The sequence below is a fragment of the Notolabrus celidotus genome, chromosome 8 (genome assembly GCF_009762535.1).
Source record: "Notolabrus celidotus isolate fNotCel1 chromosome 8, fNotCel1.pri, whole genome shotgun sequence".
NCBI lineage: Eukaryota > Metazoa > Chordata > Actinopteri > Labriformes > Labridae > Notolabrus > Notolabrus celidotus.
In genome coordinates this window covers 12,899,008-12,921,979 of record NC_048279.1, presented here as the reverse complement: position 1 = coordinate 12,921,979, position 22,972 = coordinate 12,899,008, and the positions used below count along the sequence as shown (strand labels likewise).

The 22,972-nt window shown below is 44.9% G+C and overlaps 1 protein-coding gene and 1 long non-coding RNA gene across 6 annotated transcripts in view; one reads left to right on the top strand and one right to left on the bottom strand.

Moving 5' to 3' along the window:
- Positions 1-14,930, top strand: part of LOC117816997 — a 37,725-nt gene extending 22,795 nt beyond the window's left edge. For both annotated transcript variants that reach the window (XR_004632070.1, XR_004632069.1), the window contains exons 3-4: positions 13,736-13,907; positions 14,006-14,930. This is a non-coding gene — a long non-coding RNA (uncharacterized LOC117816997). The remainder of the gene's footprint in view (positions 1-13,735; positions 13,908-14,005) is intronic.
- Positions 8,131-22,972, bottom strand: part of ebf1a (EBF transcription factor 1a) — a 66,794-nt gene continuing 51,952 nt past the window's right edge. For 2 of the 4 annotated variants that reach the window (XM_034689423.1, XM_034689421.1), the window contains exons 11-17: positions 19,253-19,341; positions 15,216-15,281; positions 14,537-14,699; positions 13,166-13,345; positions 10,905-11,102; positions 10,182-10,250; positions 8,131-8,890 (exon numbers count right to left, since the gene is read on the bottom strand). In XM_034689423.1, the coding sequence (XP_034545314.1) occupies positions 10,183-10,250; positions 10,905-11,102; positions 13,166-13,345; positions 14,537-14,699; positions 15,216-15,281; positions 19,253-19,341 (764 nt within the window). In that variant the 3' untranslated portion in view covers positions 8,131-8,890; position 10,182. The remainder of the gene's footprint in view (positions 8,891-10,181; positions 10,251-10,904; positions 11,103-13,165; positions 13,346-14,536; positions 14,700-15,215; positions 15,282-19,252; positions 19,342-22,972) is intronic. The other 2 variants (XM_034689424.1, XM_034689422.1) reach the window with 1 other exon arrangement.

The window sequence follows — 22,972 nt, the reverse complement described above, 5'->3', positions numbered from 1 at the left end:
AATGGTTGGTCTCATGTCGCTTACACATTGTAATTCCACAACAAAATCCTACACCTTTGCACTTATTCATTAAACTCTGCAGAGGCCTATTACTGGTGTCCCAGTGTGTGATTTCAGACTACGTTGCGGCGTTGCAGAAACGTGAGAGGCACAACATGTAAACACACAGCAGGAGCTCCATATGTTCACACACTCAGACATGCACACACCAAAGCACTCTGATGCTACACATTGCCACCATTTTCCCGCCGTTATACCCCTAAGGTGGAATGTCTTTGCGCAACCATCCCACCTCAGTGCATTGCAGAAAAGCATAACAGGGGTGTAAATATCCCGCCTTCAACTGGCAAAATGTATGACCCTTTTACATTAAATGTCACTTTTGTGGAAACACTCCCCAAAAGTTTAAAGTGGACTAAATGGTTGTAAATTATTTCAGCGATAGACATTTATTTACTGACATATTGTTTTGAGACACATGGAGCACTTGGCAACACTATCTCTTTTGTCAAGGTGAGGGTCAAGATTAGAATGAGTTTATCATAGACAAGGCTTAGGTTTTTAACAGTGGAACACAAATTTCTCTCTTCTCCCCTCCTCCCCTCCTCCTCTCTCTGTTCATTTTTACATGGTCCCTAAGTCAGTGAAAGGAAGGTGGTCATTGTTCAGCGACATAAAGTCATTTCTAGTTTTTCCCACTTTTCCTCCATAAAGTGAACTTGTTGAAATGTCCTCTTTGTCCACCCACTGCTGCACGGTAAAACAATCCCGGGTAAAGTCAGACCGTGTGGTCGTTAAGTCAGCCTGGCATACCTGTCTTGCTTTTATAGGTGGCAAAAGCTACTAATCCTTCAGTCCAATATTTACTCAGTCCAAGTTATGCTTTCCTGGACCTTAGCTATGCATCTCTCCCGTTCCATGCTTATATATTCTTGGCCCTTGATGTATTCCTGGCTCAGGAAACAACTTTTAGTGCCCCGCAAGGGCTGAGTGAGAATTGACAGTGTGTGCCAGAGTGAGAGCGAGAGGTAGGGGGCCTGTTTTAGTTCCACTGTGTTTGTAAGGTCACTCAGAGTACATCTGTATGGAGTGGGAACTCACTCGCTTTCACTGTCACAACCACTCACAACAGCCATCTGTAATGCTGTTATGTGGAGCACTGTGTCCCTTTGTCCCTTACACACACACACACACACACACACACACACACACACACACACACACACACACACACACACGCAGACACAACCACAAACTCCTACACATATAAGGGTGCATATGTGTGCACGCTGAAACCCGCACACACTCAGCTGGCGTCACCATTCACACGACAACAAATGAACCAGTGCAAACACACATTAACATAATGCTGGGTTCTAATTGCGAGAGCATGTGTTTCTAATGAAAGAGTTGTTTTAGGGTTTTATTCCGCTCGCCTGTCAAACAATTCGCCCGTGTTTTGAAATATAATTGTGGGGACTGTAAGAGTTTCGAAAGCAAACCAAAACACTGCAGCCATCCTGGTTTCTAATGTTTCTAATTTTTTAAAATATGCTGAGTGAATGACAAAAGTAGAAGTCTGACCTGCCAAAGAAAACATATCAGAGGCAGAGGCCATGTGGAAATACAGGGTCTCTTTTAGAAACATGATCAATGTAACCTTTGTTACAGGAAAGAGAGGGGGAGGAGGGATGGGGAGGAGAGTAGGAGGCGAGGAGACAACATACAGAGACAGTAGGTTCATGTTTGTGTACATGTTTATGTATCACCATATCACAGTGTGTAAGCAGTAAAAAAAAAAGAACAGCGTCAGAATCCTTGGGACAGTTTTGTTCTGCGCCACATTCTGATGTTCGTGCATTGTTGTGGTGAGCCGGAGAATTTCATTGTGTGGGGAATACGTTAGAGAGTTATTTTCACAAACTGTCAAATGCAGAGAGGAAGAGGAGAGAGGTTTAATCATTCACAGATGGGAAGTATAACTTTTACTTCTCGTTTATGCTCCTTCGCTCTCTGGCACTGAAGAGGATGTGCACCCCCCCTCCTCCTTATCCCACACACTTCCAACCCAAAACTAACATACAGCCTGGAAGTGGGCTGAGGGCTGAATGTGTGTGTATTGAGAACTAAAATTCATATGGTTTTAGAGCATCACCCCCCTGCTTCTCCTTCTCTCTGTCTCCCCTCTTCTCCCCTCGTATCTGTTTCTCCGAAGAATAACATACAAACCCTCTGTGAAAGGATTCATGGTTTATTAAACCAGAGGTCCTTTTCCTGTTTCAACACCGAGAAGAAAAAATAAATACCTCCGTTTGTTTTCTCTCCCTCTAGCTTTGCTCGCTATCTTTCTCTCTATCTATTTTCATACATTTTTTCCTCCTATGATTTTTTTTCTATCATCCTGCTTGTCAGTTAACTCCTCCTGAACTTTTTGCACTTCAACACAGTGTCTAAGTTTTACTTTTAAGTGTTTGGATGCAAAACCAGCCACACAGCCTATTAAAGTGTGTGACCGCTGAATGGGTCCCTCTACTTTGTAAATGTGTGTGTGTGTTATAAGGAGGGCAGACTAGGATAACTCAGGGTAATGTATTGTCCTGGGCATGCACCCTGACAGTTCCCCCTGCCGGTGCCTGGTCATTCATTACTACTAATTTGACATGTTTACGGACCCCCCTCCTAACATTACATACTTAAGGCAATCGACTGACCTTAAATGGAAACACCTACAGCAACGCGGCATGTCAATACCAGATGAGGATGTTTGTGTCTGTGTGTGTGTGTGTGTGTGTGTGTGTGTGTGTGTGTGTGTGTGTGTGTGTGTTTGTGTGTGTGTGTATGTGTTTGTACCTGGAATCAGTGCGTCAATACTGATTTAGTGGTTAATCTGGAGGAGCAGGTGAGTTACGCCTGTGGAGACGCTTACAAGAATTATCTGAGTAAGTGTGCGTAATGTGGCTAAAAGGTGAACAATTCTGAATAAAGCAGGAGTGTGTATGTGTTTGTGTGTGTGTGTGTGTGTGTGTGTGGGAGGCCAAGAGGGCAGGGTAAAAGATAGAACCTATAAGAACTGCTCTGATTTCATTCACAGCTCCTTTAATCCGACCCCCTCCCCACCTTCCTCTGTTTGTGTTTTTACATATTCAGCACTTAAATACAGTGTTGTGTCATTAAACGGCCAATCTTGCATTTGTTCTCTCACTGATACACAACATTAATCACCAATTAGCTTGTCCTGCGACCGGCCACCTCTCTCATTAGAATATGATGGAATATAATGGTACTTAATGATGCTTAGGAAACATAATTAAATGACTGAGCTGTAGAACATGTGGAAGAACCGCGGTGCATCAATCAAAGGCGACCCTGTCAATCCAGCGCTCGTCATAGAGCAAACACAGGGAGTGTGTGTGTGTGTGTGTGTGTCGAAACCGCTGGCCTCTATCGTGACCTCATTAGGGAGAAATGAAGGGTGGACGTGTCCCCATCACAAGACGCCATTGGTGCTTCAGAGTGTGAATGACATTAATATGTGACTGTGTGTGAGTCTGTCTGAGCGTCAGTAGGTCTATCCGTGAGCACTGGAACATACAAGGGGGGAAAGAAAGGCCATCTCTCTGAGGTATCTGCTACCAGCTCTAATTAGCATGTGAATAAATGGAATAAATAATCTATATTATTTATGGATTTGCTTTTATCATTAATCAACATAACAAAAAGCTTGTCTAATGTGCTCGCTGCAGTCGCCACTGTACTGTCAGGCTAAGGGGAGGAAGAAAGAGAGAGCGAGGAGGGGGAAGTAGAATGGGGGGGGGGGGGCAAATAGCTTATCTTTGTTTTGTTTTTTTCATTTCAGTAGAACAATAAAGATAAGTGTTCTACATGCTTGCTTAACACACACAGTTCGCCGGCCTCCTCCCCTTCTCCCTCTCTCTCTCTCTCTCTCTCTCTGTTCCTCTCTCAGCCGGCAGTGGTGAAATCCATCTCTCTATCGCTATCTCTCTAACATCCATTACATACCCCAGCCCCTCACCTCCCTACTCATTAGGCCAACGCACAGTAAATTAGCAGCAGCAATTACAGGGAATATAAAGCATAGGCTCTGCCGGGCTGCCTCTGACAGGTACCACACAGATCATAGACAGACACCCACAGTCAGCGGGGATAATTACTGTGGGAAACGACCACACACCCTCGTAAGCGAGAGCGCAAACCTGAAAGTGAGTGCACACTCATTCTTGGTTCGCCTGCACTCAAATATGTCTTACTTTCAGGAGTGATAGTGCATGCACAGATGCAGGAATGAGGTCTGCATGCACCTGTAAACACACACACACACACACACACCCCCACCCCCACACACACTACAAAAAAGTAAGGCCTGGACAGAACTCGCCTCTCTTCATCTCTCTATAATGTCCATTGTTACTATATTTCCAACGTAGAGTATTATTAATATTCATCCCTCCTCTCCTTGTCTAGGTCTGCTTCTATTCTGAATACCCTCCCAACACCGCCCCCCTCCCACTTCCACCCCATCCCATCCTCTCTCCTTTCCATTTCTTTCCTCTCCTTTCTCTATCTGGGATCCCCATGGGGACTCCTGCTTTTCTTTCAAATACGCCTCTCTCTCTCCGCTCTTCCTCCCTTCATGTGTCCATGCAGGGAGGAGAATGAGAAAATGAAGGAGGAGGAGGAGAGCGAGAGATGTTGAGGAATATGTGCATTAATATATTTCATTAGGATACCAGTAGCACAGAAGCTCTTGTACAGCACCCCTCTTGATGTGCGAAGCCTCTGCCGTCTGAATCCAGAGGAGCTGAGTTCTCCAGGAATAGCATCTTTAATGTTGCGTCTCCTGAGGCCTGAGGTCTGCCGGCTCTGCACTGCCCTCGGCCTCCCACTCCTATTGTCCTCCTCCCACACTGACCAGTCTATCTGGAACCTGAAAAGCTGGTGAAAATAAAGAGCAAAATGAGTTCACCTTTTGTCTGCGTGTATTTATGATTTATGAGTGTGTGTGTATTTGTGTGTGTGTGTGTGTGTGTGTGTGTGTGTGTTGCAATGCTAGCCGCATTTGGGGGAAGTAGAATCCCTGGAGCCGCGCGGTGTGTTGCTCGGCTCGCTAATCAAAAACATTAGGCTCCAGGACTCATTTTCCCCGGCACTGAGTGTGTAACCTCCATAATTCAATATCCCACCTCTTACTGCTCAATCGTGCTCACTACACAACCCACTTTACTGTTTGTCAGCAAACTATCAACTCTCTTATTAGATGTATGGGAGAAAAAGCCCTGAGCAGTTAAGAACCTATGGGCAATTAAGGAGGCAAACACACACAGTGTTTACGAGTCCTTATTTCATCAGTACTTCCAGGTCGTCCCACTCCACCCCCCCTCCCCTTAGCGCTACGGAAGCCTCCAGTTACCGTGGAGACCCTGGAACACTCGGAGGTCAGCAGAATCCTGGGATCCGCTGTTTTCACAAGCTAATCCAATCGCAGGCTCCTAAATTAGATATGCAAAAATAAAAAAGAAATTAATTTTCTGCTGATGACCGGGTATGCAAATGATGACTCAATTATGGTGGGCTGGTGCGTTTGCAATTAATAACCTTGGAATCATCATTAACTAATATGTTTAGGAGGAAACTTGTCAGGCTAACCATGTTCACCATGCCATCAGTAATGCATTAATGAATTAGATTCATTAGAGAGAGAAGGCAAGAGGGGGAGGGGGCGCAGGCCTCTTTTTGACCTGTGGAATTAGTCTTAGCCAGTTCTTTATTTCTCAGTAAACCACCTAAGAGCTGTTAGAGATAATGTCCAGAGTCAACAAAGAAGAACACAAAACAATTTTTCCTTAACTTTTATGAGTAGAGTGAACCCAAGTACGTGTTTGGTCTCACACCTCGAAACTGCATACGAAATAACAAAATGACAACTGACAAGGTCACAGACAAGAGGTAACTTTAATCAACATTGTGAGAGTCCAAAAGTTATCTTACAGCTCAATTTTCATCAAAAACAATAACAATCTATACAGTAGAATTTTTTTTATTCCCTTATATCATAGAGCTGTTCAGTGTATTTGCAGTCAAAGACAAAACAGAGGAAAAAAATAGACACCAGCTATTTGGTTTGCATCTTTTTTTTCGTTGTTTGTTACCTAAATACAAAACTTTGTCACCCATTTACCAATATTCATAATCAAGATGGAACTTAGCTTACAAAGAAGCCATTGTATGACAACAGACCTCTGTAGTTCATTTGAAACAGATATGGTGCGGCCCCTCCCGCCCTGGCCCGACCAGCGCGGGCACACAAGTGCCTGAAAAACACTTGTCTGTCAGCAGGCGCCTCTGTTAAAACGCTCCTTTCTGCCCACTTAACAAAACCAGGCTCTAGAAAAGAAAAGCAAAGAGAAAAGCCCTATTCTCTGTCCAGCAACAGCTTGAAGACACACGGCAGACACAAAGAAAAGACTACAGAAATGGCTGAGGGGCCGAGAAGCTCCTTTTCATGCTCCCTCACTTGTTCTTGTTCTGTTTAGCTTGTAATGAAGCTGTTTTGTCTGATGGCTGACACAGGGAGAGAGGGGCTGTAGGATCGACTGTCAGATACTGGAGTCGGACCTACGACTTCATGTGTGAGATTAAAATTGTGCTGTGACAGTGCTCGTCTCCGCTGTGCGCCCCTTTGTACTACAATTAACTCAGCGCTGTGTCGTTACACTGGTGTGATCCTGTGGTTAATGAGAATTATTACCAACATGCGGTTTGAATTATTTCATTAATCAAAAAAAGCTACATAATCGCTACAAAAAAGACAAAAGTGCAATGAGCACAGCCAAGACAGGCCTCTCAGCGTCCTTCAAAGCGTGCCATTGCTGTAGTATTATAGTACATCGGGGTGTGTGATTGTTGAATTATGGCTCTTTGTATTCTAGTCTGGCTTCACCACCAAACAGAGTGGGTTTGTGCTTTGTCCCCAAGTTCCCATGAATTCCTCTGTGGCAATAGACAATTGTGGTGAGGGTAGAAAACTGTACACGTGATTGAATGAAGAATGGGTTTGCATTGTTAAGGCATCTAGACTGCTGGTAAAGATTACAGTGACAGAAAAAAAAGAAAGAGTATATAGATACAGTCTGTAAGCAGGCATAAGTAACGCAGGAAAAGAAAGACAGAGGGGGTAAAAAGAGGAACTCAAAGAAAGAAAGAAAAACACAGAGCAGTTTCTTAGTTCTCTTGGTTTGCACACACAGAAAAAGAAAGTGTCACTCAAGAGAAGAACCCATGCATATTATCAGTTCAAGAACAGTTTCAATCTGAAAGCCTCAAAGAGTTCAAACAAAAAGATATAGATTTACAGTATATATTAATGTGTGTATATATTCTTAAAAAATCTACTTCAACCAAATACTCTGAATAAGATGCTACTTTTTTGCCATACAATAAACATTTTCATAAGGAAACAAATGATTTTTTATTAACTTACAAATAATACAAAAATAGACAATGCCATGTTTTTGAATCAACAAATGAAAGCATGGTATACCGATGCAAAACAATCAACATAGAAAACAAAGGAGGTTTAAAAAAGTCACATTTAAATAGTGAGAGACAACAGTAATAATGAAACCAAACACAGTGAAATATGTTCACTTACTGTATTAAACTTACACAACACAACTAAACAAAGGTGAGAGGCAATGTACAAATACAAGGGATAAATACATATTTATAGGATATTTTACACAAATCCCCTTTTTGTATCCAAATCCATGTTTCTCATGTTAAGCAGATGAGATATTGACACACAGTAAGTCTATCTTCTGTACTGAGAAGCTGCCTTAAGACATTTAATGTTTACATTTCAAACTAGAGCTATCGCAAAAAGAAAAGAAGAGTCAAATGAAACAAAAGTCAACTTTTTTATGTACAAAAATATATCACATATATCACGCATTTATTCTCATTTGATATTTGCTAGACTTCTTCAGTACAGTGCTGGCTGGACGCACACATCCTCTGGCTTTTCAAGTCTTCCCTAAAATTGTCTTCAAAATTTTGGCTAAGTCATCACCTGTTTTCTTCACATGACAAGCAAAAAAGCATATTGCAAACAGCTCAATCCTCACAGTTTTATTTAAATTCAAACAAAAACCAAACAAACAAAAAAAGAAAGAACTCAAAGGCATGTTTTCTGATGTTAGGGAGATTTTGTTGCACAACTTTTAGATTTATGGAATAATTAGCAGCAAAAAAGAGGGTTGATTTTGTTCTTTTGTGTGTTTCTTTGTTTTTTTTTTTTCATTTTTGTGTTGACCGTAGTTCCATTTGGCCGATGCGTTGTTGTGTGGTTTTAGCAAGCAGGCCGAGCTAAGGAAAGCATCTCCTATTGTGACAGAGGTTACGTAAACTTCATAGCCAAACCAACACTTGACGGTTGTTTGTGCGAGTATTACGGATTGCGAGACAACGTGGGGGCTCTCCAGTAATGAAACCAAAACCTAACAGGCATAAACATAAAGAAGATAAATAAATGCTCCTTTGATGAGGTCAGTGTCACACTGTGGATAAACTATCAGTCTCTATACACTCCATCCAACGCGGTGTCAGAGAAGCTAAGCTAATTCAACCAAGAGGGAAATAACATCACAAAAGGTTCGTGTTGTCCCTTTTTTCTTCTCCCCAACCCCTTCAGATGAAATCCCAATGGAAAGGCCTGAGTTTTACTGAGTCCTGCGTCTTATCTTCACTTCCTTCAGCTCCGGAGCATAACAGAGACTCGCCAGACTCTGCTACTGTGTCTTTTTCCTCTCAACATTCCCAAATCTCCAGCTTTCCCAGATCCTCTACATGGGCGGAACGATCATCCCCGGAATTGCTGTTTTGTGGGAAAAGAGGGGGAAGAAAATGGAGGAGGAGGAGGGGAGGGGGGTTAGAGGAGGGAGAAGGGAGAGAGAGAGAGAGAGAGAGAGAGAGAGAGAGAGAGAGAGAGAGAGAGAGAGAGAGAGAGAGAGAGAGAGAGAGAGAGAGAGAGAGAGGTCAGTCATGTGATTGCTGGGTTTCATCTGTCATCACAACAGTCACATAACAGAAATGTGCTCCAGCATCTGGCGAACAAAGACGACTCTCCCTCATTATCTCTTCATTCCAAGGCCCCAAAATCAAAACATTTTCCTCCGCTGCTCCGCTAACTTGGCGAGCAACGACAGCATCATTCAGCTTTTTCGCAGGCTTTCTGAATAGCTTCATGCAAGAGCTGCCACTGTTAATTGTTAGCAGCTACATTATGTGAGGCCATTGTGCATCATGGAGCATAATTCAAACATGAGAGGGAGGCGCGGTGACGTGGGATGACAGAGGTGATGAAATTACACTCAACAGTGTAACAAGTGAATGGAACCCTTGAATTGTTTCTGTGAAGCTTTTTACACATTTTTAACTTCTGATATCATCCTCTGCCTTCTTCTAGCTGCTGCATCCTCACCTCCTCAACCCCACCTCCCCCTTCCCCCTTCCCCCTTTCCCCTCCCCCTATTTTAACACAGAAGCCATCACAGTGAGGAATTTTTCATATAACATATTGGCTCCCTATTGATTTCCCTCTCTCCTCAATCCACTAATTCCCTGGTTATTTCCTAAGTGTCTCCGGCTGTGTGTGTGCGCGTGTGAGATTGTGAATGCGTGCACGTGTGTGTGTGTGTCAGTGTGATCAGTGCGCAGTGGCCAATGGCCTTTGGGTCACCGTGGTCAGCGCTCATCAACGCCGACAGAGGAAGTGAGGAAGTGCTTAGCTTGGGGCTCTGATAAAGATTCCCATCCATCATTTCTTTCTCTCGCAGGATCTCAACACCATACAACATCCTGCCTAGGCCAACAGACCCCGCACTGCATTCGATGGAAATGGGAGAACAGAATGACCCGTGGTATCATAACAACCCCCCCTTCAAACGCCTCCCCTCTGCAAAGACACCCACTGGAGAACGGGCAGGAAGCAGGAAGTGAAAACAGGAAATGGAACACATATGGTGTGGCATGCTGTCTCTCTGACAAGTCAAGAGTGACAAACAAAAACAAAAAAGAGAAGAAGAGTAGGGCGGGATGAGCTGCTGGTGCAAATAAACAGTGTCAGATGGAGAGAGCGAGAGAACTGAAAGAGAGGGGTAACGTACTTCAGGAGAAGGCCAGGCCTTGCAGAGAGTTGGCTGATGAGTACTTGCTAGAGTCCACAAAAGACTGATCTACAGTGAGGAAGGAGAGTGGGGGTTGAGGGAGGGAAGGGAAAGGAGTGAAGAGGAGGAAGAAAAGGGGAAAAACGAGGTATTAAAAGTGAGAAATTGTTACAAGGAAGTGTAGAAGAGCAGGATTAAAGCTTGGTGAAGACTTAAGTAATCTTGTTCAATATGCGCAAAAACAGTGGGGGGGGGGGTTATTCAATGTATGCCACCATTGACTGTATATAAAGATAACTGTCTATACTACCTCCAGCTGTAATAAATGAAGCCAAAATAGCCCTCAACAGGGGCTGGCATATTGTGCTGGTGGCATCTTTGGAGTCAGAGTCTGCACAGTAGGGATCTGCTTCATCCAGTGTATGGACAACCTGCCTCTAACGCTAATCAAATACATTAAACAGCAAAGATCCCTCAGGCTAGCACAGACGACTGTAGAACTGATTCATATGCTGGTTCAAAGCAGACGCTCACTGATATGGGACATTTAATGACTTCTGTGTTACATCATATCATAATTTGACCCATGTCCCATTTGTTAGAATGGGGAGCTTCAAATGTTTTGGCTTCACTTTTAGGGACCTATCATGTCGTCCATCTTTATAAACAGTCAATGTGTCCCCTTTTGAGTAAACGCTAAATGGCTAACATCTCTACGCTTACCTTGAAGGCTGTTAGCATTACCGCTGGTGCACGTGGGTGGCGGGGAGTTCTGGGGTCGCACGACAGGGGCAAAGGCGCTCTTCTGCTTGACGGCAGCGGACACCATGTTGGCTGGAGAGAAGGAGAAGATGCCGGAGGAGCTGCTGCAGTTGGAGGGCAAGCTGGTGGAAGAGGCCATGGTTGGGCTTGACGGGACGACTGAGAGAAGAGAGACGGGTAGGAGAAGGGAGGGTTAAGGGGGGGGTCAAGGGAGCACGTCAGGGATGAATGACAGGGAGGAGCGATGAAGACGGAGAGGGGAGAGGTGAGGTTAGAGAGAGGGCCGAGGGCAGAGGACGGGTAGACGGGATGAGCAGAAGGGGACTGATCAATGGATGATGGCAGGAGGGATAATGTTTTGGACTCAGATCATATGGCTCAGACTTTTTTGGCAACCTTTTTTTGTTGACAAGCAATCACCTAGCAATTAAATATTCCATAGCTAAGACAAAAATGTGTTAAACTGAAAACTTGCACAGAAAACAGCCCAAAGTAGTTTTCCCCTGATCACTCTATTTTGATGACTCATACTGTTACTAAAGGGGTGTTACAGCTTGATAAACAACTCTTTCTCACTCTGGGTGCTTTACCTGTAATCTGTTTTTTTTGGTAACTAAGAAACAAGGCTCTTCAAGATCACATTTTCATAGACAAGCAAGCTTTAAGATATTTCAGCAAGAAAATGTAGTTGAAAATCCAACATATGGACTGAATATGGCCCTTCACACCTGGCAAACACATCATAATGCATACATGTATCTCCAAAAAATATGTGGCTGTGCATGTGGCTGTGCAAATTCCGTGATGTATGGGTGTCTTACAGGCCTGTCTGCTTATCTGCTGTAGCTAGCCGGCTTTTGTAGACAGCTGGCATCACTTTCACGCTAGCCAGCGAGAACATGCTAGCTTTAGTCAGCCAAATAGCTCCCTAAGCTTCCCTCTGTTCTTTCTATACAGAGCTTTTACATTTGCACAAAACAAAAGGTTTCACTGTGGGGGAAAAAAAAGCTCTTTAGCTCAGTTGATAACATGAAAATAAAAGCATTCAGTAGTTTATATGAAGGCTTATGTATGATCCCTCCTTTCTCAACTGACTGAGCACCATGTCTGATGTGTAAACTTAAACTTGATGGTGACTCTAAGCTAATAGGCTCAATGTTAGCCCGCTGCATATTGGATTATCTGTTCGATTAGCAACTTTCAGACTTGAGACCAGGTTGCCATTGGTTAATAGTGTTTAACCACAGTTGAGAGTTTATCAAATGTTTATTTATTTTAAGTGATTTATCAAAAAGGTCCACTCTGGATTTAAACATCACATTAATCTGCAAAAAGTTCTAAACTGAAATTTAGTGACATCAAAGCTTTATATAAGACAGCTCTTAGATGAATTTGCTACTGTTACAAGCTCCTGCCTGCTATTAGTAACAATCCTGAGACTCCACAGACAAAAATGACCAGAAGGTTATCTTTACAACCCAAATCCTGTCCCCCCCTGACATCACCCCATCCATCCACTTCTCCTGGGTTTGTCTTTTGTCTGCTAATACACTAAGAGCATTTTCCCCCTCAGTGATTTTACAATCAAGCAAGTCGTATTTCACCTGCCCTCTGATATCTGCTTCTGCCTTTATTGTTGTTATTATCCAACACTTAGCTTTTATGGCTCGTCCTGACAAATCCTCGCAATAAAGTCATAATCCATTTATGAAGGGGCCTAACTAATCAATTAATGAAAATTGGACCTACAAAGGCAGGCCGAGGGGCCATTGATTGAAAGTGTCTGTGTGGGGCCGATGAGCCTGTTAAAATACTTGTTAACACCCAGGAATCAAAGCGCTGAAATGGAATTGCTTCTCTAGCAATTAGTTTATTGATTTAATCAAGGGTCTTTAATGTAGAGGGTGAATGTGTGTGTGTGTGTGCAGAGCTGGTGGTGTGTGTGTGTGTGTGTGCTGGAGGTGTGCTAGGTGATCTGCTCCCCTGGCCAATAAAGTGGGGATTTGCGTTTGACTCTGTTCTTAAAGAAACAGATGAGCCAGCCAAACTGCACCGCTCTCCTTGTGTGTCACTTCTCATTTGCACCTCCTGTCCTAACTTCCTGTGAAACACTTGTTCTTTTATGTTTAAAAGGCTTTGGATTCCATCTTTTTGTTTCTCTGCTGCCTTGATATTGTCATCCCCTCTCAGTTTCAGATCCAGGATGTGGTGTGTTTACTCACTAGCATAGGGCGAGTTGCCTGCGGATCCATTGAGGAAGTTGGGCGAGGTGCCCAAGGTTGCCATGCCAGAGTTAGCGTAGCCATTCATGCTAGTGGAGACAGAGCTGTAGCTACTCTGCTGAGGGGTGGAGCTGGGGACATAACCATGAGGGGACACACTGCTTGTACTCCTACTGAAACCTATGGACAGAGAAAGACAGATTGATAGAGAGAGAGAGAGTAGATGTTAGAGGTATAGCAGAAAAACAGAAAGCCAAATCCTTCTTTTTTTTTTTTTTATTCATGGCTAACGTTTAAGATTACAAGCAAAAGGAAATTTATTGAAAAATCTAAGACAGCATATGGCAGAGCGAGAGAGAAATGACCAGAGCAGAGGGAGAATGATACAAGAGGGAACTAGCTGTAATCCAACCACTGAAACAAGAGGCCTTTAACCCCACTGGCTCCACTCCAAAATTAGATCTATTGATAAGGCAATTAACACTAAAAGGCCTCTGCAGCTCTCCTGTAATTTATAAAGAATGAAGCCAGTATTTCTGACAGGACCCTATTCTCCTTTATGCTTTACAGGGGCAGCGAACAGAAAGAGGACAAGATGGAAAGAGGACTATAAATATACATCTCAGGTCTAACGTGCTGACACTGGAGAAAAGAAACAGCTGGGATTGAACATCAGGAATCTGCTCAGTAGTGCAACAAAGGCTGCACTTCTTCACAGCTTTAGCCTCCTTTTCATATTACGGTATCACTAATTCCCTGTTCTCATCTGTTATGAGTAGCAAGCCTACCATCACACAGCTGATATCTGTTATTGTCTTCACCACCTGAAAATGTTTCCAGGTGAAGATGAAGATGAGAGGAAGAGTCGAGGGGAGCTCATTGGAAGTATTGAGACACATCCAGAGGCCGGTCCATCCACTCTCCACTCCTTCCCCTGATACATGTGATGAATCACCGCTGACTGCACCCACATCTCTCTCTGTCAGACGGGGGCCGACCCCAGTCTAATATACACACCCCTAGGACCCACTCATATTTCTCCATCGTACTCCATCCGCAGCTCCCTTTTTCTCCATTCTTCACTCTCTCACCTTCGTTCTTTCCTCAAGTTTTCCCTGTTTCTCTCTGCAGCCGCCCCCTCCTCCTCCTCCTCCTCCTCCTTCTTCCCCTGTCCTCCTTTTTCAAAATCTTCCTTATTTCCTTCACGCTCTTAAATCACCCTTTTTAAATTTCCCACATGAAACATAAAATGTCCCAATCGCACCACTCATCTTTCCTACACATCTGTCTTTCCAAACAGAAAAAAACAAAAAGTTACTGCCACAGCTCCCGTGATAACAGCCTGTAATTGTTTCCTGTTGAGTTTCTCACCCTGATTGGCTGTTTGTGCCACCTCTGACCCAGTGAAGGAGTTCACGGACATCATGCCAGCATGGACAGAGCCGCTGCCAAGACCAGAGAGCTGGTTGTGCCCTCGTGGCACTGTCGTGTAGAGGGCCTCCGCGATATCTGCTGCTCGTTTCAGAATCATCTCCTGACAAAGGAGAAGAAGAAAAAACAGCTGTGGTCAGAAATAGAGAGAAGAGAAGAGGAGAAAATGCACCCTTGATGCAGGCTTTATGGTCTCACAAGAATGCTAGATCTCCACTGGAGATATTGTGCATTTAAACCTAGCAGGCTGAGTGGTTTTTATCAGTGGTCACAGGGAGTGGTGGGATGGGTTCCAGTAAATGGAGGAAAGCCTCATTAACAGACTCATCAAATCTTTGGCCTGACGCTTCCTCTCTCCTCCCTTTTTCTTGTGTCCTCCACTGTCTCATCTGCTCCTCTCTTTCTTCTCTCCCCTACCCCTTTAGTTTTCATTTTTCTCTACACCATATGACATGAAAGAGGCTAACTTAATCCCATGTGTGTTTGTGGGTCCAGATGTGTCTGAACAGGCCAGCAGAAACACCCTTTTAGTGCCACCAGAGGATTCAAACTCCACACTTCATTTCCTGTGGAATAAATTGATGCCTGTCTTCATGTTTGTGTTTGTGTGACTGATTACCTGGTTATTATGAGGCATCCCGTACAAAGCCTCCACCAGATCTGCTGCTCTCTTTAAGATCACCTCCTGAAATCAAGCGCAGGAAGAAGAAAAGGATTGATCATGAGTGTGACGGCTCAGAGTTCAGTCACTTTTATTACATTTCACGTCTTACATTATGCTGTGAATGCAGAACAGAGAGTGCAGGAGGAGAAGGAGGCCGACAGAGGAAGGCAGAGGAAGAGAAATGGGCCTGTCCCGGCACTTTGTTACTCGCCGGGCAGTTTGGGAGAGCAGAGGTAAGATACTGTTATCTGTGAATAAAACATGAGCCTATATCTCTTTATCAGTCAACCATCTTCTACGTCTTCTCCTCCCCTGCTGTCAGCGCCGGATCATGAATCCAGCGCACATGATCACACATCAATCTCATTTAACACAACATATCATCACTTTGACGGCTATACAACTCTGGGACACACCCGTCTTCTGCCCTGCATTAACCCTGGTAATGATCCAAGTGAATAGCCCTGCATCCACTTTGTGTGATAAATGTAGAACATCATCGCTCAGGTGAAAACCGCCGAGTGGAATTTCCCACATCAAACATTTATCCTTCCGTAGTGTTGCCACTTTCTCCACGCTCATTTTCTACAGCTTACCCTGCTTTCTCTCCTCGCTCCGTCTCTATTCTTTTCCCTCCCTGAGTGTATGAGTGTGTGACTCCAGGCAGTCGTTATACGTGTGTGTGTGTGTGTGTGTGATGTAGACACCTACAGCCCTACGAAACCCTTTTTAAAAGTTAATGTGCCGGGGCCAGGATATATGCTGGAGGCGCGACAACCAGAAAATTGCAGCCCCCTCCCCTCCAACCTTCCCCATTTCCCTCTCTCTCCCTCCTTCCCTTCTACTCGCACACACACGCTGTGCGCTATACCCTCCTGAGTGTATCCCTCGCTGTGAACAAGCCCTGGAGCATGTGTGCTCTCTGTTCCGTGACACACTGCCTTTCAATCAGACTCATATCACACACATACACACAGGCGCACACACGCAGTCACCGCGCACATGTGGAGGCTGTCGAGCACGCCCAGGACATGACGAGAGGGTCAGCAAAGCAATAAAGATTGTAGAGCGCTGTCCGAGGTGCTAAATTCACTCAATAATGGGAGTGCTGCCTCTGTGTTAACCTCCCATTACTAGCACTATCTGGGGGAGGCAGAGAGGGAGGCAGGGGGAGGAGACGGAAAGGGGGGAGACCAGAGAGGAGGCCTGCTCGAGGTGATTGAGAGATGTAGAGGCCCTAGGAAGGTAAGTGGTTCTTTAGTATGTATGCACCGCTCCTCGCTTCCTTCTCTCTGCTTTTCCTCGACTCCACATGCCTCCCAGGGATTGCCAGATAGGTAGATGGATGGATGATGGGAGGGAGGGAAGGAGGGGAAGGAGGAGGGGAAATGAGGGAAGCGTAAGGCATTAGGACACAAACAGATATGCAGCTGGAGTGTAGCGGTGTTCAGGGAGGATATGTGAAACCTCAGTCACTTCATCTTAAACATTTTGTACCTCTCTGCTCCAGCATGAGTTTTAAAGTCTTCCAGCTCTTCATTCCTGTCTGCCTGCACGCCTCCATCTCTAATCTCCCCATCCTTTCTTTTTCACCTGTGTCTCCAACTACTGTCTCCTGTCTCCCTCTTCTTTTTCCTCTCCCCCATCCTCTCGATTAATCACTCTCTCGTGGTTCTGCTCCCTGTCTGTACCTATCAGTCTCTCGTTAGCAGAGGGATCTGTCCAGTAGCTAAACGCGATTAGGCAGCGCTCCAGAGTCGTTCTGATAAACAGATAAATGTGGTTAGTGCCGTGCTGCCTCCCGAGCTCTGCTGCTGTAAGGGGAGACCATTTCCTGGGCGCAGGGTCTCTTCCCGTAAAGTCAGGCCCACAGAGACGTCAACAGGAAGGGGAACCTGATCCAGAGCAGAGCCTGGCCCCGTCTGGCAGGGCGGTCACTCATTAGCTGGCCCCAGACCCCCAGCTACACCAAAGCTTCAGCTAAACACCCTGCAGCCTGGCTGGGCCTCCATTCTCACTCTGACTGTCTGAGTACTAGCTCCAGCACAGTGTGGGGCTAAGTTCAGCTCGACACTGAGCGTTACCACAACATATAGAGACAGCACTGACTTTATCAGATACCCTGCTTGTTCCCTACACAATGTTTGTGGCTTTATTAAAGGGATAATTCAGATTTTTGTATCACTTAGAGATAGCAGGGATGTGTCCACAATCTTGGAGTTGGGGGGCACTGACCTTAAGTGAATGCTAGATGCCAGTGAAGTTACTAGCAGCCTAATGCAATGAAGCCCACTATTTAGGTTTGAACTTAAAGCTCCTGTGAGGGACTTTCTGTTTTTATCAATTTTGGTGCCTCCTGTGGACAAAGTGATATCTTATCTCTTGGCTGATCATGTCCGGTACAGGTATGGGTAGATGTATCACTAAAAACAAAAAAAATTGTCTGTTTCCTTAACAGTCATCAGTCATCTGGTCGGACACCTACCCCCTCACAGCTGTCAAAATTACAATGTAGAAATGGTCAGTCCTGATGCCAGTGGTCTTGCTACTTTTGCAGGTCATAAAAAGGCATCTCTTTGATTTTCAGTCTGTTTCATCACAAGTTAAAAACTCCTCACAGCAGCTTTAAGTTGCATCTCTGACTGAAAAGATGACCACTTATAGGTCAGGTCCACTGGGTGGCCAGTCAGTGTTTAGGAGGTGCCATTCAACCCTGACTGAGCCTCATCCCTGTAATGTCCCCTGACAGTTGATGCTTGTGAGCATTGAACCTGTTGAAGACCAGCAAGGAAGCTACAGTAAGTATGCTCAGACCTCACACAAAGCAGCTTCCCAAAAACTATCCCTTTAAGAGATCTATGAAATTGGTGCCACTGAAATGTAATACATTATATTCTTAATCACTTAAGTTTGGTAAAGAGATTGAATGAAGAAAGACCATATAGGCAATGTTGTCATGGTGGCCATGCTTGGACATTTGTAGCAGCAGAAGTTGCCAGCGTTTGCCCCTCTTCTGCCCCCTTTCCCTCATGATTGAGGCCAACAGTTGAGAGAAGTGTGGTCAACAAACTGTTATTACCTCAATAAAGGCACAAATCAATAGAGCTGAAATGAACAACCAGGCCTGCCAGCTACCGCTGTTCATTTAGAAAAGAAAGAGACACCACATAGTGAGGGAGGAAGAGGAGGACAGGAAAAAGAGATGGATGGATTCAGAGATATTTAGAGAGATACAGAGGGGGGTTGATAGGCTAAAGACCAGAACTCACCAGGACAAGTCTTGTATCCAGCGGACATGACACACAGCGAGGACAAGTGATTTCTCTATCTTCCTTCTACCTGCTCTTTCCGTCTCGGCCTCATGGTGACTTCCCTCTGCTCAGTGTGTGTGTGTGCATGTAGAGGCGCAGAGAGGTGGGTAGGTGCATTTCTACCTGTGTGTGTGTGTGTGTGTGTGAGCCTGTTTGTGTATATGTGTGTGTGTGTGCTGGAAGTAATAAAGTCCACCCGGGGTTGACTTCGATCCACTGACCCAGCAGGAGGTAAGACTGGACAGCTATGATGGATCACCTAACCTGCTTCTGCCTCTCTCTTCCTCTCTCCCCCCCAACCTCCTTTCCTCCCTCTCTTTCCCTCCCTCCCTTTCTCCTTCCCTCTCCCACTTTGCCAGTCTAAATGTCCTTATAGTCAGTGGAAGGATGAATAGAGCTGCTTGTGCTATTCGATTTGCAAATGAAGTGTTTGTTTGGGCAGAAAATGAGCATGAACATATGATGAAATGTGTTTTAAGTGTCATGTATAGCCCACTGTCCTCAGCATACAGTTACGTCTCTGTATATGAGGTCATGCTGCCTCGTTCTGTGTATATCCATATATGCTATGAAACTCTAGAAGTTGTCAATAACTCTCTCTGTACCAGTGTTACCAAGACAGATTCCTATAAATTAATTGCACATGGGAACATACGCACAAGAGGAGTGGAAGCAATGTACCTTGGGTAATCTCTCTTGGTCTCCGGGGTGTCTGGGGATAACCTTCTGTAACCTCTGGAAGCCGTAGTCTATGGTTGGCTCATTCAGCGCTAAGAACAAGAGGAAAAAGGAGACAAAAAAAAAACATTTAATGCTTGAGTCTTACTAATGAAAACACCTACTGTTCAAGAGAGACAGGCACAGAAACAAGTGATTCTCTGCAACGGTAGAAACGACTGAATTAAGCTCGGTTTTACATGAATATTTCAACATTAAACCAAACACGCTGAAAATGTGGGTGTTCTCTATTAAGTCTGGTGTGTGTCTTTGTTTGCCTGTGATGTAATGAATCTCTCTCTGTCGCCTGCTTTGGTGGTTAATAAAAAGACTGTCAGGAATCAGGCGGGGTGTATATGTGTGTTTGTGTGCATCTATACGTGTGTGTGTGTGTGTGTGTGTCCTGTGGTCTTGCGTTGATCAGCGACTAATATAAGCAATTACAGAGCCTGGTTCCAATATAACAAAGGCTTGATCGCTCCAGGGAACTAGCTAAACACAGACACACACAGACACGTAGAGACAGTTGCGCACACACACCAAAGCGCACGCACGCAGAGTTAGATCATCCAGCAGCAGGGAGAAAGCACTCTCTCGGCATGCTGTGGTCGTGCTACGGTAATTGAATATGAGAAGATTTACCATGAATATTTAAACATTAGAATAAATACAATGAAGATCTGAGGCTTATAGTACAAACACTTCAGAGGAGGATTGTTGGATAAGTGCTCTCTCCACATAATTCATTCTAATGTACTCTCTCTCTCTCTCTCTGTGTCTTTACCCTCCTCCCCTCTGTGTCTCTTTGTGGGCTGCCTGGGGAGTCAATGCACATACACTGATAACAGTCTTGACTCCTTTTCTACAGCCTATATGACGCTGCTTCTGTGCACACTGTGTTTCTTCTGTATTAGTGCTTGTAAAACATGAGAAAAGAAGGAGCCATTATGCGAGAGGATTGCCTGTATGTGTCTGTTGCCATCCGTCTGTTTCCCCCGTGGGTCGCAGCTTGGACGTTTCCTGAGGGCTGATGCCCCGCTCGCCTCACATCTGAGCAGCCAGGCTGACTAGGCGGCCCCCAGAAAAAAGGCCCCTAGAGGCTATGAGTACAAGCTGTCCTGCTGGACCTCTAGTGACTTCACCACGGCGCCTTCTGAGCCGCTCACTCAAACACACATACACACACACGCACCAAAGGAGAGCAAGAGAGCAAGGCAACAAGAGTCGGTGATGCTCTGTTTTGGCAACACAAACGTATTTGGACAGCTCTCCCAGCGGAGCGTTCCAGTAATCCATAAGAGTGAAAGAAAGGAAAGGTGAAAAAGCTGGAAGCAAAGACAGTGGAGAGAGAGAGAGAGAGCAAAGTAGGAGTAGAGATGCCAGAGGCGGGCTCAACTTCAGAAGAATGACACACATTATTACAGGCCAGCTGGTCCACTGATAAAATAAGCCAAAACAATACGATGATCACATGCAACAAATAAAGTATGAATTATTTCTGAGGACAAATATTTGACTTTACTTCCGTATTCTCTGATCTCTGTAAAGCCTTAAGGAGGATTTGCCCTGGATTAGGCCTGCAGTCTGAGAAGGGGATTGTTCTGACAACATCCCCTCTCCTTCATCTCAAAGGCTTTTGTTTTTATGATGAATTTTTTATCAGTTCTCCACAATGCGCCAAATGAGCCTCGAGTGAACAATAGCATAAAAACCCCAAGACGTACACCGATACCCCCTATTACAAATAAAGAGACAATTTTGGTAATTGAGAGAGGAAGCGATATTGTCTCTGCTCGTTTTCAAGGACCATAAAGCAGAGGAGGAGTACGTGGGGGACAATGGCACCACTAACTACCTGACTGTGTCTCTTTGGGGATTATCTTTGTGTTTTATGCTCTTATATCCATGCTCAATATCTCAATTTACAACAAAATTTAGCACTGAAAGTAAAAAAAAAGAGAACACTCCTGCCTCAAAAGAAGAGTGGTGTGCCTGTACACACTCCAGGATTCAAAGCACACTCTCCCATACAGGTATATTTATAATCCTTAGCTGTCGCTCTCCAGAAGAGCAAATCAAAGCCAGTAAAACATAACTGCCATAAATAAATGAATAGATGAGCAACAGCCCTGGACTGGAGGGATTCACCTAGCAATCACCCACATCAGATCAGATCAATGCTCATGGAAATTTCATGAAGCCTAGAATCCACACCGCTTCATATTTCACTATAATAACCCACAGAGCCGCAGGGGGAGTGTGTATGAAGGGGTGATGGGAGGGAGGAGAAGGAGGAAAGGAGGGCTAGGGGTGGAGGGGTGCTGGAGGTATGAGCTTGAGGGGAGGAATGAAAGGGGGAGTGGATGTTTGGGGTGCAAGGAGAAGGTGGAAGGAGGGGTAGAGGGATAATTGAGAGGTCAGCACAGTGGAGTCGTCCTGGAAACACAAGAGAGGAGGAGGAGAGATGGAGGAGGAGGAGGAGGAGGAGGAGGAGGAGGAGGAGGGGAAACTACAGTAAGCATCCAGCAGCCCTGTGTCCGTCTCCTCCTGTGTCGGGCGGAGTGTACTTGCAGGGTTAGGTAATTGGCTCTGAGGCTTGATGTTAACACCTTAACAGGCCCTCAGACAGTGGGTAAGGAGCTGATCATATCACAACCCTCTGTTTCTCTCACTCTTCTCTCCTCCGTCTCCCCCTGCTCTCTCTCCCTCCCTCCCTCCCCTCTGCAGTCTCCAGTGCTCAGGTGTGATCTCATAAGCGCTGCCTTGCGATCGATGCCGCCAGTGGCAGGGGGTTCAATAGCCCTGAATTACGGCTTCATTTCTCCCCCCTCCTCACACAGATGAGAGGCCCCCCCCCCCCCCCCCCCCCCACACACACACACACACGCTAACACACATATACAACACCCCCCCTGACTACTCACAATCCAGATCAATACCTTACAATCTAATTTTTATCCATTTTTCCATAAACCCAGAGATTGCGTTTATTTGCAGAATCCGACAAGCTAAATAAAGCATCGCTTGAACATGTCAGGGAGACTAATGCATGGCTGGAAATTCATACACAGAAAACAGATGAGTGGAGCTTTTTGCTCCTAAAGGAAGGGAGAGGCTGAGGGAAGAAGAGAGGATGGAGGAGGGAGAGGGAGGGAGGTAGGGGGGGACTAAGAGATTCTACAAATCAATGAAGGTGTGGATGCTACTACAACCTAAGCTCTAATTATCTGTTGCAAAAAGTGCATGTCGACAGTTAACAATACCTGACAGCACGGATCCTCACCGGGAGGATGTAAATTCTGGAAATGTGGAGGAAAATGTGCTCTTGAATTAAGATATAAGAACAAGTAAGAAATCATTCCCCCTGGTGAACGCCGCTCATTTCAGCGGGGTATAAAATCATCTACGTTCGAAATTCATTTACATCATCATCATGGACCAGATGCTCCTGTAATAAGAACGGAGGCTGCTAAAGAGGGAAGACAAGCCACATGGTGCAGAAAATTAATCTCAATCTCAAATAGAGGTGTGAATTTCCTCACTGTTGAGACTGTGTGCAGTAAATGTGAGCGTGTGCAGCTATCTCAGCTGGCCCTGTCTCCAGCTGGAGACCGGCCGTTTTAATCAACAGCAGGCCTCCACCCAAGCTCAATAAAAGAAGCATTCACAAATAGAAGCAAGAGC